Source organism: Mirounga leonina, unplaced genomic scaffold (genome assembly GCF_011800145.1).
Source record: "Mirounga leonina isolate KUSES-001 unplaced genomic scaffold, KU_Mleo_1.0 Mir_114, whole genome shotgun sequence".
Taxonomy (NCBI): Eukaryota; Metazoa; Chordata; class Mammalia; order Carnivora; family Phocidae; genus Mirounga; species Mirounga leonina.
The window spans coordinates 14816552-14834695 of record NW_023270265.1 but is presented as its reverse complement, the minus strand read 5'-3'; the positions used below and the strand labels follow the sequence as shown (position 1 = coordinate 14834695).

Here is an 18144-nt window from a genome sequence, read left to right as displayed (position 1 = left end):
ATATGGAACTTATCCTAATTTTTCCAAACCATTTTCCAACCATTTCCAGCCAATTTTGTATAAATTCATTAGAAAAATTTTTTTAACATCGGAATCAATTGAGAAGAACAAATGCATTTGCTAAACATAAGTAATTATTTGCCTTTTTCTCTTATTAAAGGTTAAAACAGCTTATAAATGTGCGTGTGTCTTACGAGATACCATAAATCCATACCTGCTGCGGAGAATGAAGTCAGATGTCAAAATGAGCCTTTCTTTGCCAGATAAAAATGAACAGGTCTGTAAATCCAGGAGTTACCAACCCATTCCTAATGCGTGGACATACTTGGCTGTTTATTCTGCTTTTCATATGCAGAATTGGTGAGGCTGACAGGTGTGGTTGCGGGTGTATACAGCTGGTCTCTGTGTACACCTGCATGTGACAGGTGAGCTGCTGTGGCATCTGCCCTCAGCAGGACTCCTCCTCAGTCCACAAGCTTTGATCTCTCTCGTATTAACACACAGATGCCTGCAACTGCACTTTTTGAACTTGTCCATTTTCCTCAAGCCCCCAACTCATTCATGCCACAAATCAGAGGGGCCAGGCATGTTCGTGGGAGATAGCCGTGAACAGAGCAGCTGCTTGCTCTCCCGTTGCTCACCTTCGTTCTTGAGGAGGGGAGACAGTCGTAGCCACATACGTCACCCAGCAGGCAGCAGTCATGTGGAGGAAACCCTGAGCAGGGTCAGTGGGATGGGGCATGTAGGGCGAGGATTTGGGGAAGTGGGCTTCTTACAAGGGATGGTGAGAGGTCTCCTTTCTGATAAACAGACATTTGAGCAGAGGCCTAAAGAAGGTAAAGGAAGCGAAGCATGGGGTTTCGGGAAGAAGAGCGTTCCAAGTCAATGGAAATGGAAGGGTGTTGGTACCTCCAAGGACCAGCAAGGAGGGCAGTGTGGCCTGAGGGCAGGAAGAAGGATGAGAGCACTTGGAGGGAGAAGTCACTTAGCCAGCCAGGTCACCAGGGCCTGCTGGTCATGGTGAAGACTTCAGATTTTACTGTGAGTGAGGAGGCAGTTCACAGGGAGACACTGAGCCAAGCAGTGATGTCATCTGACTTAGGTTGTAAAAGGGGCATCCATTTAAGGCCCATCCTGGGTTCCATTGTCTCAACAGGTAACTGCACCCTCTTTTCAACATCTAACAGTAAATATGTTGTAGATTCTCAGTGTCAAAACTATAAAGGATCTTGGAGATCTGTCACCAAGGCTGCTTTCATCCCCGCCTCTTCCCTCCCCACAAACTCATTTCCAAAGTCAGCCCTTGATCTTAGCATTCTCCTTACAGGTCTCCCTTTCCCGCCAGTGTCTCAGGCCACGGGGCTCTGTGCTATGTCTCATTCCATATCCATCGGTTGTTGCTGTGCTGTTTTATTTGTGCTTTTTCATGCTCTCGCTTCTTTGCTCCACATCCTCGTAAATTAGGGCAGCCAGTGTCTGACTGCTCTCCCAGCCATTGGCACTCTCCACTCCACTCAGTATCGCACAGCGTCACTGGCTTAGTTTTTCCAGGGCTTGTCTTCTTGCTGACATACCTTCATGTCCCTCTTCCGAACATCAAGAATCCTGATTTAGCTTATTTGCACCAATTTATTTTCACTGTGGAGCCCCAGAATGTCTCTTCTTTGTAATCCATGTAGCAGCCAAGGCACATGGCTTGGAGACAGTTCCTGTTTTCCTGACATGTGCCACTTGTCTTTCCATTTGCATGTGATGTTCCCTCTCCCTGGAGGTTTTTCCCCCTCCACGGTACCCACCCACCACACCCCCAGGTTTCCCACAACAGAAGTTGTAAGATCCCACTAGGCTCTTTTTTTTTTTTTTTTTTTTAAGATTTTATTTATTTATTTGAGAGAGAGAGAGAGAGAGAGAGAATGAGAGGGGGGAGGGTCGGGAGGGTCAGAGGGAGAAGCAGACTCCCTGCCGAGCAGGGAGCCCGATGCGGGACTCGATCCAGGGACTCCAGGATCATGACCTGAGCTGAAGGCAGTCGCTTAACCAACTGAGCCACCCAGGCGCCCCCCACTAGGCTCTTGACTAGAACTCCTTGAGATCAGGACTTTGTCTTACTACCCACCTTAAAGTGCCATGTAACACCTAAAACTGATTAGCAGAAACTAAGCATCTGGTGAATATTTAGTTCAGTTAACCTTGTGGTTAACAGAGGAAAGGCTTTTCTCTGTTGCCATTGTATTTAAAAGACTGAAATACAAATTTATGAAATCAGGAATTAGAAATACTCAGGTTCATATTTTCAAAAGATCACTCAGGCAGCATGTGAAAGCATTGGAAGGGAAGGAAAATGGAGGCAAAGGGATGAGTTAGGTGGTCCTTCCAGAGTCCACAGAGGGCATGGGCCTGAGCCCCGGAGGGTATAGGGCTGGCAGGTGCTTCCCAGGTTTCCTGTTTAGATGCTGGGACAGATCTGCTGCCAGACACTTCAAAAGGACAGAGTGTGGAGGAGATATTTGTGAGTTGATTCGGGTCGTTTGAAGTGCTCACGGCACATCTGCCTGTCCCAAAGGCAGTTATAAATGGGCCTCAGGTTCTGAGGGGAGAGTTCTAGGCAGGGATGTAGTTGTGACCTCTGAGCAGGGAAGGCGTGAATATATGAGCAGGGATGAGGTTGCCCTAGGCGCATACACGGAACGAGGAGAGCGAAGCTGCAGCATTGTGGAGACGGTACCAGGAGGGGCTAGCTGGGAGGACAGGAGGACAGGCAGAAAGGCAGGAGGTGGGTTCGGGCAAGTGGCATCCTGAGGCCTAGGGACTCAGTGTGGCGGGCTGCTAGGAAGTCATTAGCTTGTCCACAGCACTTTCTCAGTGGCCATGCCCTCCAGGCTTGTGCTGGGACCAGAAGAGGCTGGAAGGTGAGTATGTGGGGATGGTGATTATACATAAATCCTTTTAGGGAATTTTCCCCATCACTTTTTGGAGAGTCTAAGGTGGCAGAGCACTGTCCAGAGGAAGAGGAGAGGGTTTTTAGATCTGGTATGAAGGTCAAAGGGTTGCCCTCTTCCCAAACAGGGAGCTGGCTGTTCCCCTGAAAATAAAGGAAAACAAAGTGAGGTGGATAAAGTAGATAAATTTTAGGGGGTGAAAATTAGGGAATCATGACTGATAGCCTTGGTTTCGGTTTTTGATGTTTTCATTTGTTGTGTGTGGGTTTTTTTTTTTTTTTTTTTAAGATTTTTATTTATTTGAGACAGACAGTGCACGAGCCAGGAGGGTAGGGGCAGAGGGAGAGGGGGAAGGAGACTCCTCATGGGGAGGGAGCAGGGAGCCTGATGAGGGGCTCAATTCCAGGACCGTGGGATTATGACCTGAGCCGAAGGCAGGCATTTAAGGTTTTGAGCCACCCACGTGTCCATTTGATTTTTTTAAAGTAGAGATTGAATCAAAGGTGGGTAGGTCAGTAGGTGGCTTGGGGAGAATGAGGAGTGTTGTCACAGCCATTCTGGGTTTACAGAAGGGGCTGAGCAGGGAGTGCCTGCAGAATTCTCCCCGAGACCAGGAGCAAGACACTGCCCAGATGGGTCAGGTTCTCCAGCAGCACTCAGCACTTAGCATAAAAGGAATAGAAAAGGCAGGTGTTTGAGTCAGTCTTCATTTGGAAGTTTACAAGGCAGATGTAGTGGGTGGCAAAGGGATAGCTGAAGGAAAATGTCTTGGGTTTATGACTAGCCAAGGAATAGAGTGGACATGAAGAAAGAGGAAGATTGAGAGGCAGAAAGTCAAGGAACATTCTGGCATGGAGTAACAGGCACAATCGGGCTGGGAGGATGGACAGGTCTGGTAAACTCATGGACCTGTGCTTTGGCCTCCAGGATAGGGTCTCTGGTCAGGTGTGCTGAAGTGAAGTGTGGGCGAGGGGCATGGGCGGTGAGACAGTCTGAGCACTTGGAGGCTAGGATGGAGGAGGGCTTGTGCATCTGGTCCTGAACTTTGTTGTGGGAAGGAAGCCAGTATTGGGGGACTGTTGGGATAGTAGGTAGGGACCAGGAGGTGGATGGATGGCAGAAGTGGAGGGGCTGATGAGAAGGGGTAACTGTGTCTTTGTTTAGCTCTGAGATGGGGCACCATTTTGGCTTTTTAAAATAAGAGGTGCATTGTTAAAATTGTATACATTGTACTTTTTTGATTAGAAAACCTTGTTGATGTTTTAATTATTTTAATTCTCTGGGTTGTTGTTTTTTTTTTTCCCACCCCCATAGGTCTTATTTTGCCGTCTTACAGAGGAACAACATAAAGTCTACCAAAATTTTATCGATTCCAAAGAAGTTTACAGAATTCTCAATGGAGATATGCAGGTCAGAAATGAATTGTAGAGCAGGGAAGCGGGGGAGGAAAGGAAGCTAGTACTAGTCATGTTTCACAGGTACCTCTTGGAAACACTTGGGTGTGAACCATCTCTTAATTCAAAGCCGGAAGTAAGGGAACGTGCAGTTACATTTGAGCACACTTCCTTTTGTCTGCATTGCAGCATGGTTACACTTGAACCCCACGTCACGTGGTGTAGCAGAAGAGTAGTGCTAGACGCAGGGTCTGTAGTGGTGAGTCCTGCACCGATGTCTGGTCCTATGCAGAACGCAGGGAAGTGGCCCCGACTGCTGGGGCTAGCAGGGGCATGAAGGAAGAATGATTATTATAAATGTTTGTGTAAGTAATAACAAAATAACATTTTATTATTAACAATAATAGTAACAGCATTATTGGCAATACTCAGCAATAGATGTTGGGAAAGGTCTGTTCGATAAGCATATGTAGTAGGTTTATATCAGCATATACTTTGAAGCTCCATATGAACTATTCAGTTTCTCTGTGCTTCAGGGTCTTAAAGTGTAAATTGTGTTCTATTTATTAGACACATAAAACTTCCTTAGTCTTGGGTCTGTCCTCATGGGAGGTACAGCTGAGTAGCAAGCATCTTACTCTCTGAAACACACTTCCCTATAAACAGAGGTTGATAAAGAGATGAGTGCGGGAGGCATGGCTGCCTGTGTCCCATCATGTCTGCACGCTTCTTCTTCCAGAGGAAGTCATTTCAGTTCTTTTAGCCATGGCTCACCATTTCTTTTAGTTCATCAATCATTGGCCTCTATTAGAGGTTCTTAAATCATTCACATTTATTCATCTCTCCTAAATCTGCCCTTCACGTGCCTCCAAGTTGTGAAGCCTTAGGTGGTCTAGATTAGCACTGGCCTGTAGATACAGAATGTAAGCTGCATGTGTGATTTTAAATTGTCCTAATAGTCATATTAAAAAAGGTAAAGAGAATTTTGGTAATGAATTTTATTTAACCTGCTCTATCTAAAATGTCATTTTAATACATGAGATAGTGTACCTTTTTTTTTTTTTTAAACTGTGTCTCCAAAATTGGATATTTTACATTTTCAGTACATTTCAGTTTAGACTAGCCTCCTGTGGCTTGTGGCCACTGTATTGGAAGCACAGATATAGAGGCAGAGGAGTTACAGATGACTCTGGGGGAGTTCTGAAATATTCCTGATTTGTTCACATTTTTTATTATTTGTTTAACTGTTGTTTGCTAGTTAGAACTACCATACTCTTTGATTATTGGCTTAACTTACGGTTTATCTTTTCTCCTTGAGCGTTTGTACTCATGAGCTTGATTTGAATCATACTTGGAAAGCTGTGAAGGATGCCCTCCTGCTGGGGCCTGGAGGGCAGGCACTCCCGATCTCCTGTGTCCTTCTGCTGCGTGAACCACCCCCATATCTTTCCCATTTGTGTATTTCCCATGCAGATATGTTTTTGTTTCTAGAGAACTTACCAAGAAAAGATGAATGAAGGTTGATTTCTTCTAGCTCCTAATATGCTGAGAATAGGGAGGAAGCTAAGAAGCTGGTGAAGAATTACTTTTTTTTTTTTTTTTAAGATTTTTAAAAATACTCATTTATTTGAGAGAGAGAGAGAGAGGGAATGGGCAGGGAGAGGAGCAAAGGGAGAGGGATAAGCAGACTCCGTGCTGAGTGCAGAGCCCGTTGCGGGGCTCTTTCCCATGACCCCGAGATCATGACCTGGGCCTAAATCAGGAGTGGATGCTCAACTGACTGAGCCACCCAGGCACCCCAGGAATTACTTTTTAATCTGTGTTACATATCGAATAGCATTCTTCCCTTCCTTCCCAAGTGAATGTTATTTTACATGGCATAATCCAAATGCACGTAATTCTTTTATACCATAGATTTTCTCTGGACTTGTAGCCCTAAGAAAAATCTGCAACCACCCTGATCTCTTTTCTGGAGGCCCAAAGAATCCTAAAGGTATTCCAGATGATGAACTAGAAGAAGACCAGTTTGGATACTGGAAACGCTCTGGGAAAATGATAGTGGTTGAGTCCTTGTTGAAAATATGGCACAGGCAGGGTCAACGAGTATTGCTGTTTTCTCAGTCAAGACAAGTGAGTATACAGACCTCATACAAGACACAATTTGGTTAAGACTTATAACAAGTTATTAAGAAAATGGGCTATAATCTAAAATGATTCTAAAAGCAAATTCACCTGCTGATACTGAGCTGGCAGCCTGCAAATCTCTTTGGGAGCTTGGATCTTTCTCTAGAGTTGGTGCTAGAAGTTGGCTTTTGTAAAAGGTTTACCATGTGATTCTAGGGTGTGAGCAGGTTTGGGTCTGAACTTAGATAGATGCCCTGTAAGAATTAGCAGTAGGGAAGTATCAAAAATACTCCCGTAGTAGTTATATTTATCTGCCTCAAAGCAAGAGGCCCCTTTTAATTTAAGCCTGTTGGGGAAGGTGTGACTGTTTAGACAAATGTGGACCTCACTGGAGGTGTGTGTTTGATTTTTAAACTCTTATCCCCTTCCCCCTCTCCCAAACAGATGTTGGACATACTTGAAGTATTCCTTAGAGCTCAAAAGTATTCTTACCTCAAGATGGATGGTACCACTGCAATAGCTTCAAGACAACCACTGATTACAAGATATAATGAGGTAACAAGTGAATTTAACAGTAAAGCCAAGTAGTGCTACTCTGTGCAGAGGAAGAAAGAAGAATAGCCTCACCCACCTGAGCCCTGCTTACATTGGGGATGGGCAGAGGGTAGAGGGAGACTTTCCTCTTTTAACTCTGGGCATTCCTGGAGTGAGTGAGTGAGTGTGTGTGTGTGTGTAAACAAAGAATGTATATTCCTTCTTGAAAAGCCAACTCTGAGATATTGCCAATATAATTGGTATTAAAAACAGGAGCTGTGAGATGGCATCTTGACTGACCAGCGATCTCTAGGACGTAACCCATCCTTTGTATTGGAAGAGATTCCCATGTGTAGAATATGTAAAGACAGAGGGGAAGAGCTGTCACCAGTCTTCAGTGTGCATACTGAATGTTGTGCGTCTTACTCTAGGACACATCCGTATTTGTGTTTCTTCTGACCACTCGGGTGGGTGGCATAGGAGTCAACCTGACGGGGGCAAACAGAGTCATCATCTATGATCCCGACTGGAACCCAAGCACAGACACACAGGTAAAGGAGCGTGCGAGTGGCAGACAGTTGAGTGGCCAGCCCTTGTGAGGGGCCTTTGGTGCCCCTGTCAGCTTCCGCATGGAGCTCCCATCTTGGTTGTTGCCTAGTCCTCAGCATGGAGGAAGAATCTTCAGCAGTTTTATCTGTAGCATGCGTCGCTACATCTGGGGTACAAAGAGAGTGCAAAGTTACAACACACGTTGTTTTTCATGTAGATGTGGCTCAGTCTATCTTTGGGACTTGCCTGTTTATCTTCCTTAATGGGCCTGAGGTGTATTTAGTGTCATTAGGCAGAATTTTGGCTTTGGCAGGGGGAGGAAGCAGCCGGCTGTCTCTGTTTCTTTTCGAAAGCGCTTGTCACCGGGAAGGGCGCTTGTTGAAATGCATCTCTCTGCCGTAGGCCCGGGAGCGCGCATGGAGGATAGGCCAGAGGAAGCAAGTGACTGTGTACAGGCTGCTGACTGCGGGCACCATTGAAGAAAAGATTTACCACCGGTCAGTACAGATGGCGGCCCGCTCCGTGGCCGGAGACTGCCCTCCTGGCTGCCGCGTGTACGATGTAGCTGTAGAAGGATGCCGCCCGGGTTGAGCTGGGAAGGTTTTAAATGTATTGCTTTAAAAATGTGTTTTTATCTTAGAGCAGTAGTTACTGTAACTTAAAGGATATGTGAGGGGGTTTTGTTGTTTCCTTTTTGTATTTTTTCGTTCTCATTAAGCTTAGATGACTTATTGTGAGTTTTTAAAAAATGTCTTTGAACCTGATCATTTTTCTACCTTATTAAACATCAGAGACTGCTTATGTATAAACTTCATCTTAATTTTTATTTAAGGGAAATGTATATACTTTCTATAGTGTACCATCTTTTTTTCAGAAAAATTTTAAGAAGTGACAAAGTTGAAATACATAGGGAATTTTCCCACACCATGCAGCTGTGATCAGTGTGGGTAGCCTGGTGGTCTTTGACTCAGATGCCCCCGAGGGAGGGGTTGACTAGGACACCTGTTCTTTTTCCATCTCTCTGTACAACGAGTCGGGGTATAGACAAGGGTCCCTTTAACAGTGGGGTGGAGATACGGCCACCTTCTCCCCCTCCTCTGCCGAAGACTTTATTCTTGAACTGCACCCCCTCTCTTAAAGGGAGGCTCCCTGCTTTCCACCATGCACTGGGCCACTCCCTGATAGGTGTGTGTTCTTCAAGGCCTTATTCTGAGAAGGCAAGAGACGAGCTGTGTCCTGTGAGGGAGAGCTTCCTCTTAGACATGTTTTAGCCTTGGGGTAGGGAGGTGTGGGGGGAGGGGGAGCAGGACTGCTTTGTGGGGGCGTGTGGGCAGGAGTGACAATGGTGTGGAGCTTCAGCTAGAGTGTGAATCAGCAGGCAGAAGGTGGGTGAGATGGCTCCAAGGGAAAGCTTTGCAAAGGCCAGGTAAGAGCGTTCCAGAATCCCATCACAGAAGGGTTCTGAGGAGGGCCGGAGGGGACCCTTGGTCCAGGAGTCCCGGAATCCAGCTGTTTCCAGCTCAGAGAGGCTGTGAGTCACATGATTGTATGTAGAAAGGTGATTCCTGACATGTGATGGATCTTGGAGATGGAAAAAGCTCACTGGGTATAAATAAGATACTCTTTGTGATTTAAATTCTGTCAAGCATGGGAGACCACCCGATATTTTATGTACTTTCTGAATTGTAATTTTCCAAGGCGAAAAGCTTGGGGATGATTTAGACATTTATTCAGCTACAGTTATCGTATCTCTCAGATTGTTTTAGAACTAGGATTTCGAGGTGCAGCTAAGCGTTGTTTTATACCAGTTTAATTTTTATCTCTTTAGACAAATTTTCAAACAGTTTCTGACAAACAGAGTGCTGAAAGATCCGAAGCAAAGGCGATTTTTCAAGTCCAATGATCTTTATGAGCTGTTCACTCTGACGAGTCCTGACGCATCCCAGAGTACTGAAACAAGTGCTATTTTTGCAGGTATTCCATAAAATAAGTTCACTTAAAATAATAAAGTACAGGGGCGCCTGGGTGGCTCAGTTGGTTAAGCAACTGCCTTCAGCTCAGGTGATCCTGGAGCCCCGGGATCGAGTCCCGCGTCGGGCTCCCTGCTCAGCGAGGAGCCTGCTTCTCCCTCTGACCCTCCCCCCTCTCATGTACTCTCTCTCATTCTCGCTCTCTCAAATGAATAAATAAATAAATAATAATAATAATAATAAAGTACAGAAGAATTATGTCATGTAACTTGAGCGTGTTTTTCCCCTTTCAGGAACTGGCTCAGAAGTTCAGGCTCCCAAGCTCCATTTAAAAAGAAAACTTCCGCCGGCCTTTGGAGCAGACCATAATGTTCCAATATGCAAAAAGTTTCCTGATTCTAATGTATCCACAAACGAGGCCACATCATCTGAAGAGAAATCTACAGCTACAGGAGCTGAAGTGAATGCAGTAACTTCTGATCCATGCGATCCTTTGAAAGATGCCCCCCAGCCCCCTAGGACTCCACCTGGCAGTGACGGGCTTAGAGAAGACATGAACACAGTGTCTAGACTAGAGGAATCATCCGTGAATTGTGGACATGGGGATTGTTCAGATTCTCTGAGAATCAGCAAAATGGACGGGCTGTCTAGTGAGGAAAGCATCAATGAAAAGCAGGGTCTTCCCGACAGAAGAGAAAGCTGCCAGGCTCAGACAGAGCCTCTTTGGGAGAATAAGCCATCGGAAAGTAATTTTTCTAAGCACAAGTCAAAAACGAAACATAGTGCACTGGAAGAAGAGCCCCTGGAGCAGCATCGGAGGCCAACGCAGAAGCCGAAGAGCCCTAAGCATCCCAGAGATGCCAAGTTTGAAGGAACTCGAATTCCACACCTCGTGAAGAAAAGGCGGTACCGGAAGCGGGACAGTGAAAACGAGAGTGAGACCAGTGAACAGAGCAATGATGATTATGTCTTGGAAAAGCTTTTCAAAAAGTCAGGTAATCTTTTTGCTGAATTTGCCGCAGGTGTGCTAGGAACAGAAGAGGAGTAGGCTGTTGCTAGCAGTGGCAGCCTTGACTCACAGGGCAGAGTGGGCTCTCAGCTGGAAGTATCTTTTCTTCTAAAATTCAGATTTGAAATGTATCGACATTTTGAAAATTGAATTCACCTCTCTTTTTTGAAGACCTAGAGGAATTTGAAACTCTGGAGAGCAACAGTACTTGACTTACAACCACACACAAGAGGGGTGCAGTGCTTTAAGTAGGTTTGTAGTACTGAACGGTGATAGGAAGTTTTTGTACGTGGTGTATTTACCTGATTTTCCAACCACAGGAGATTAAAGTAACAGCCATGGGGGAGAGGCAGGGGCAGGCCAGGGCAGGCACTCTGGAAGTAGGAAAGCTTGCTTGCTCACATCAAGGGAGAAAACTCAGGAAGGCAGACGCAACAGTTGCTCAGAACCGGAGAGGATAGGCAGTCCTGCATAGCTTTGTCGTCCCTGGGGGTGTCGTCTTGTTCAGGCCTTGGCACTCACTGGGTTCACATTGTGATGGCCCCGAGTTACCAGACATCACTGTTCGTGGTTCTCGGTGCGGGAAGGCCAGGTTTCTGTACGGCATTTCAGAAAGAGACCATCTGGGCCTGATACCTTTTTGTAAGGTAGTTTATTGGTAACTTTTTATTTTTTCTGTTTTCCTAGGAAATGATCTCTTTTGTCTAGTTTTCAAGTTTATTTGCACAGAGGCATTGAAAATATTCTTGTAACAGGTTTTTAAAAATTTGTTTCTGTTTCAAGATAATTTCTCCCTGGTCATTTCTAATTTTGTATATTTCCTCCACCCCTTTTTTGGTCAGGTTAAGCTAGGGGTCTCTTTTGTGATTTTTCTTAAAAACATAAACCAGCATTTTAATTTATTAATTAAATCTATGGTTGTTCTCTACCTCATTAGTTTTTGCTTTTATCTTTATTACTTTCTTCTTTGTGCTTTTGTTGTGTTTCAGTGAGTTTTTTTGGCTTAATTTTTATAAGACTCTTTGACTTGGAAATTTAATTCATTTGTTTTTATTCTTTCATTTCTATTGATGTATAAATATTTAAGGCTGTGAATTTTCCACTGATACCTGCATTAAATTCTGATAAGTAGCATTTTCACGATCATTAGTTTTTAAAAATTCTATAATTCTGGTTTATATTTTCATATTTTTCCCTTCAATAAAGAATTGATTAATAAGAGGTTTTAAAATTTTCCAGATAGCAGGGATGTTGAAGTTGTGGTGACAAAGGCATTATGCTTCAATTATTATAAAACAGGGGTAGTGAGTAGTCCCTACCTTGTAGGGTAATGATGAAGGTGAGTGGCAACGGCATTTGTGAAGTTCCTGGGTCATGATAGTCACCTTGGCAAATAGCTGAAAGTGTTCATTATTTTTTCTCTACCCACAACATACTAGACTATACAGAAGAAAAATGTAATTGTGTACAAACTGAAACAATATGTCACGGTTTTCTTTGTTCTTGCTAGTCGGTGTGCACAGTGTCATGAAACACGATGCCATCATGGATGGAGCCAATCCGGATTATGTGCTGGTGGAGGCTGAGGCCAACCGGGTGGCCCAGGATGCCCTGAAAGCGCTGAGGCTCTCCCGCCAGCAGTGTCTGGGAGCGGCGTCTGGTGTTCCCACCTGGACGGGCCACCGGGGGGTTTCTGGCACACCAGCAGGAACAAAGTAAGAGATTCCTGCTCTGCCCTGCATGGGAGGAGGCCATACAGTCTAGGCTAGGAATAGAGCCAGGGCAGGCGTAGTAGAAAATCTCTCAGAGAGGGATTGAGTCGTCTAGATTTGCAGGACTTGGGGAAAGACATATAATCTTACATTCTTCCTTTACATTGTCCCCTGCTTTCCGAAGCTGAGTTTTCAGGGGAAGGAGACATGATCTGTTTTGTTTAAGAGTTGATGTTAAAAATAAGAGATACAGAATAGCGATTACACTTTAATGAGATGATTAGCTGGTGTTCCGCAATCAGTAATGACTGTGCTATTTGGTATACTGGTTTAGAATAATCTTCCTACCTAGAATTTGAGGATAGTTTCCATCATATGTTGAACAAGATATTGAGTGGTTCTTGCTTGAGATGCATCAGTTATTTCCTAGGAGAGTAAAGTAGAAAAATTGAAGGGGATGAGTGTCATGGCTATGAAAGAATAACCTTGCAGAAGAAAACTTTTCCAGGAAAAGATTAAGTTGTTGAAAGGGCATTTTCATCTCTTAAGTCACAAAAGCAAACATTCTATCTACTGTGATTCTTTTCCTTACTTAGGAGTAGATTTGGTCAGAAAAGGAATTCCAGCTTCTCTGTGCAGCATCCTTCTTCAACATCTTCAAAGGAGAAATGCCAGGTAATATGATAGCCTAGCTGCTTTTCATGTCTGAGACTTGCGTGATTGAATTGCCATGAAAATTTAACCTGATTCGGATGTGAGGTAAAACACTGGCATAATGACACCTGGTATTTGTTTTGTAGGCTCTGATTAATGAAGCATTTTCATTTGAAGCTAAAAGGACCAGCCAACTTTGTAAAAGACAGAGTCTTAAACTCAAATCTGTAGCAGAATCTGTTTTGCCCCAAGAAAATTAACACAGGGGATAGGTGATGTGAGTTGCTGCCCATGCAGCCTGCTCCATCCAGAGGTGAAGTACCAGCTCCAGAGGGCACTACCCTCTAAAATGAAGGTTGAGAAAACCCCCTCGAATGTTGTGTGTAATTTACTAGCTGCTGGAACCTTGTGCCCGTCTCTCCCTGTCCTGTGACCCCCTGGGTGCCTTGAGTGCTTCACTGAGTAAAGATTAGACCAAACTCTGTTATGCAGTGCTCTCTCTTGGGTCTTTTCTGGTCAAGGGTTATGTTGCTGATAAAAGTTGAAGACTCCCAAGTTCAGACTCCTATTTTAGATTAATATGAACACATTTGAATAGAGAACCTTTTTTGACTTCCCATGTTACGTTCTTTTAGCAGTAGGGATGTGAAAAAAAGTTAGATTTGTGTTGTTGTTCTAGGGCAACTCACATGAGGCGTAAAGTGGGAAGAGTCAAAAGATTTAAAAGTGAAGAGAAGGAAGCACAGTTCTGCAGTTGTTCCTTGTCCTGCAGTGCCTAGATCAGGGTGGATTTGGGAGGAAGAACGGGAGAAGCCCGTGGAAGCCGCACTCCTGGAACCTGCTCTCCCACCAAAGGGAGGCTTGTTGCCCGCGTGTCCCGCCCCCCCGCCCCGCCCACATACACACATAGAATGGTGATGAAGTGAAGAGTGCAGTTTGGGGGATTTGGGTGTTTTCAGAAATGTTCTTTAATGGTGGGTGGATTTCAGTACTTGACTTGCCCCCTCCCTTTTCGGTGATCTCATTCTTTCTTGTCAGCCTCATTGCCTTGGGCTCGAGTGTTCGTTTATGGCTCCTCAGGGCTTTGGGGGAAGTAATGGGAGTGTGAACTAGAAGCTGACGTGTCACTGCAGTGGTCTTCTTTCTCCAGGATGGTGTCACAAGAAAGGATGGAAAGGATAATGCTTCTGAGCACTTCAGTGGAAAAGTGGAAGATGCAGAGTCTTCACCCGGGTCCCTCTCTTCGTCTTTACTGTTGGCTAAAATGAGAGCTAGGAACCACCTGATTCTGCCAGAGCGGCTGGAAAGTGAAAATGTGCACCAAGAGGCATCTGCTCCACCATCCTCCACCACCGAACATGATGACCTACTGGTGGAAATGAGAAACTTCATTGCTTTTCAGGCCCGTGTTGATGGCCAGGCCAGCACTCGTGAGATACTGCAGGAGTTCGAATCCAAATTATCAGCCTCACAGTCTTGTGTCTTTCGAGAACTGTTGCGAAATCTTTGCACTTTTCATAGAACTTCTAGTGGTGAAGGAATATGGAAACTTAAGCCAGAATACTGCTGATCAACATTACTTTTTAAACTTTCAATTTCCTAATGGAAATTTCTATTAATTATAGGTTTAATAATCATGTTCGTCAACAGAAGTTGGCTGCATTTGATGTTTACTTTGAATGATATCTACCTCATAATTTAAAACTTTAAGGAAGAAGAAATTCATCTCTAAAACTTAAAAGTTTTAAAAATACTTGGGTTGATTTATTTTGACACTATGAATTATGTTGCAAAATCAGGGACCTAACAGTTAATCCTTGGATCACATTTGTTCCTTTACCCAAAAGATGCCATCAGGGAGCACATTACTGCTCATGTAGATGTTTGTAGACTAGAAATCTCAATTATTTTTACTGGTGCTAAAAACATGTCTTATATTCAGTCAGACCTGTTCAATAAATTAGTTCACCAATATCTGATAGCAGATACTTATTTTTGGTGCATAGCTTTTAAACGTTTAAATTTATCACTTGCCACCCATAAAAAAATGAGACTTACTGTCTTTTGAATATATTAATTGCCTTTAAATAGTCTTCCTTTTAAGGTACTGTAAATCGGCAGGTATTTTTCATTAGTAAAGCATGAAACAGCTTGGTAATAAATGATGAGACCTGTACTTGCAGAAGGTTGTAGTGTACTCAGCTTATATTGGCTTACCTTTAAGCAAAGGGCATCTTTTTCCCCCCTATGGGGACAGTTGGTTTTAGGAAAATAAAATATATTATCTTAACACAAATCTTAAGCAGAACCAAAAGTGAGTACAAATAAAACAACCAACACACACATGCACAGAAACGTCACTCCAGACCACAGCTGATACGCCATGATTACAGTGTAGTGACCACCATTGTGTCCCGCTCTCTCTGCTCTTGTGCACTGGGAGGTGACTTTGAGCATTTCTAATTTTATTTATTGTTTGCTTTTCTAAGGATGCTGATTACTTTGTATTGGGCACCATTGTTCTCCTTATGTATTATCTTCTGTCCAGTTGTTTTCACCTCTCTTTGTCCTTTGCATTCCCTGTGACTCTTCTGTTCTAGACATTTGGTTTTCAACTGTTTTCTGGCTGTTGCTTCTGTGTTTATAGTTCTGTGATGGTGTCGTTTTGATCCTCAGGTTGTTTTCCTAGCTTTGATTTTCTTGTTTCCTTCTCTTTGTTGTTTTATCATCTCAGCACTGAAGTCTGGTTTTCTTAAATTCATTACATTGCTTAAATTTCTTCTAGAGCTGTCACAATGCAGTTTGTTTCTTGGGTTTGTTTTCTATCGCATGCTGTTTTCCTCTCTGCTTTTTCTGTGTCATGCTTGCCTTCCTCCCATGCCATTTCTTTACATCTTGCTTATGTTACAAGTGAGCAGCTCTGTCCATATCTGTATGCTCTTCCCTGTGACCCAGAGAGAAGGGATTTGGGTTTGGGGGTTGGGAAGAGCCTCTGCTGGGCACCATGCAGCTCTGGTTGGAGGATTTGCGTTTTACCCCTCTGTTCGGAGATTTTGTTAAATAGCTCGGGCCAAAGAATCCCTCCCTGTAGGCAGGAGATGTCATAGAGTCATGATTCCCACCAGGATTTTCTGCTGCCCTTTTTTTTTTTTTGAATTCTGGCTTATTCATTTTATTCTGTTTTTAGAGGGATTTATATATTAGAGGAAAAAGATTCTATTATTATCTTCAGTCTGCTATCATTATCTAGAAGTCATAGAAGGGATTTTTAAACAGCTCAATAAATCCTAAACTTGAGAATTTGGCTCAGAAGGGAGTCAAAACTCATGACAGTTTTTTTTCTGGGAAGTTCTTTTTTTATTTTTATTTTTGTAATTAGCCTGTAAGAAAATTGCTTCCCCCTTATTCTTAGATTGAATGCAGTTCATTATCTTTCTTTCTGAAATCTGACCTCTACTGAGAGAAGTTTTTTTTTTTTTTTTTTAAAGATTTTATTTATTAGAGAGCATGAGCAGGGGAGAGGAAGAGGCAGACTCCCCACTAAGCAGGGAGCCCCATGCGGGGCTCGATTCCAGGATCCAGAGATCGTGACCTGAGCCAAAGGTAGACTTAACCGACTGAGCCACCCAGGCGCCTCAAGAGTGAGAAGTTGTAGCCTTCTCATCAGATAGAAAATGCCATTAAAATTATGATGCAGTTAAAGGGTGGTCCTCACTCTCATTCTTGTCTCAGCTCTGCCACTGGCAAGCTAGGACCTTAGGCAGATCCCTGTCCTGCCTGTTTCTCAGTGTGGACATCTATGAGCATTGTCATCATGCCTCCCAGGTAGAGAGGCTTCAAGGAAGATACTCTAATATTTTTAACAATAGAGAGTAACTTATTCGTTTAGATAGAATCTACTTTTTGGAACTTTAAAAGCTTTGTACAATGTAGACAGATTTAATGTATTTACCGTTAAGTGTTATATTGGTATCAAGCTACAATAAAGGATTTTAAAATTTTGTGAAATTTTAAAACTTCCTAGTTCATACGTGAATATACTATCACCGTTTAAAAAATTTCAGGCAGTTACTGTCTCCTCACTGTTCTTGTTCCTATTCCAGCGATAAGGACTATAATTAGTGTGTATTTATTCTTCCCGGCTGTTTTTCCATGTATTTGCAAATACATGGTGGCAGAGATTGCTGTTGTCATAGCATTTCCCCCTTCTTCCTTTACTGACGAGTTTCTGGAGTTTTACCTGGACGCCTGGCAGGTGAAGACTCGGCTTCCCTGCCTCCCTGATAGTTAATTGTGGCCCCGTGACTGGGCAGTGGGATGGATGTGAGTGGAACTTCCAGATTGGGCTCTTAAATAATCTCAGCCTCTTGCTGGCTGAGATTCTGGGGGGACCTTAAGCAGTGATATGGGAGCTACAGAGGTTGTGTGTTGAGGCTGGAGAAGCTGGCCTGCCAGCCTTGAACTGCTTTCCTTCTACCTGTTACTTAAAAGCAAAATAAATTCCTGACTTGCTTAAAACCACTGTCTTTTGGAGTCTCTTTATTACAGAAGTAGCTTTGTTTTATAGGTGTGATTTAACGTGGATGGGATTATATTATCCTTACTGTTTTGCAGCTAGCTTTTCATTTAATGTTATATGCAAGACATCTTTTCATCCCTGAAATTATGGCTCTACATTCATGGAACTGCTGGATTAAAAATGACATAGATTTTTAAAAATTAAAAAAATTTTTAAATTTAAATTCAATTTAATTAGCATACACTATATTATTAGTTTCAGAGGTAGAATTCAGTGATTCATCAGTTGCATACAATGCCCAGCTTTGCCTGTTACTTCAAGTGCCCTCCTTAATGCCCGTCACCCAGTTACCTCATCCCCCCACGCCCCTCCACTCCAGCAACCCTCAGTTTGTTCCCTAGAGTTGTCTCTTATGATTTGCCTACCTCTCTGTTTTCGTCTTCTTTTTCTTTACCTTCCCCTATGTTCATCTGTTTTGTTTCTTAAATTCTACATAATTGAAAAAAATGACAGATTTTTAATTTTAATGGATGTAGTGAAACTGCTTCCTTCCATTTATACTCCATAAGAGGACCCATTCTCCACAACCTTACCAGCAATCAGTCTCGGGAGGTTTTTGTTTTTGTTTTGTTTTTAACCAATGTTAACGGTTGAAAAGACCTTGTTTGAACTTCAGTTACTCTGATTACTTATACAACCAAACACTTCCATGTTTTTGGCCATTTGTAGATCTTGAGTGT

The 18144-nt window shown here is 43.4% G+C and overlaps 1 protein-coding gene across 2 annotated transcripts in view; it reads left to right on the top strand.

Moving 5' to 3' along the window:
* ERCC6 (ERCC excision repair 6, chromatin remodeling factor) overlaps positions 1-16279 on the top strand; it is a 72164-nt gene extending 55885 nt beyond the window's left edge. For both annotated transcript variants that reach the window (XM_035023844.1, XM_035023850.1), the window contains exons 11-21: positions 161-277; positions 4254-4349; positions 6248-6463; positions 6902-7012; positions 7423-7542; positions 7943-8037; positions 9369-9514; positions 9804-10505; positions 12030-12234; positions 12828-12906; positions 14036-16279. In XM_035023844.1, the coding sequence (XP_034879735.1) occupies positions 161-277; positions 4254-4349; positions 6248-6463; positions 6902-7012; positions 7423-7542; positions 7943-8037; positions 9369-9514; positions 9804-10505; positions 12030-12234; positions 12828-12906; positions 14036-14455 (2307 nt within the window). In that variant the 3' untranslated portion in view covers positions 14456-16279. The remainder of the gene's footprint in view (positions 1-160; positions 278-4253; positions 4350-6247; positions 6464-6901; positions 7013-7422; positions 7543-7942; positions 8038-9368; positions 9515-9803; positions 10506-12029; positions 12235-12827; positions 12907-14035) is intronic.
* Positions 16280-18144: the final 1865 nt, after the last annotated feature.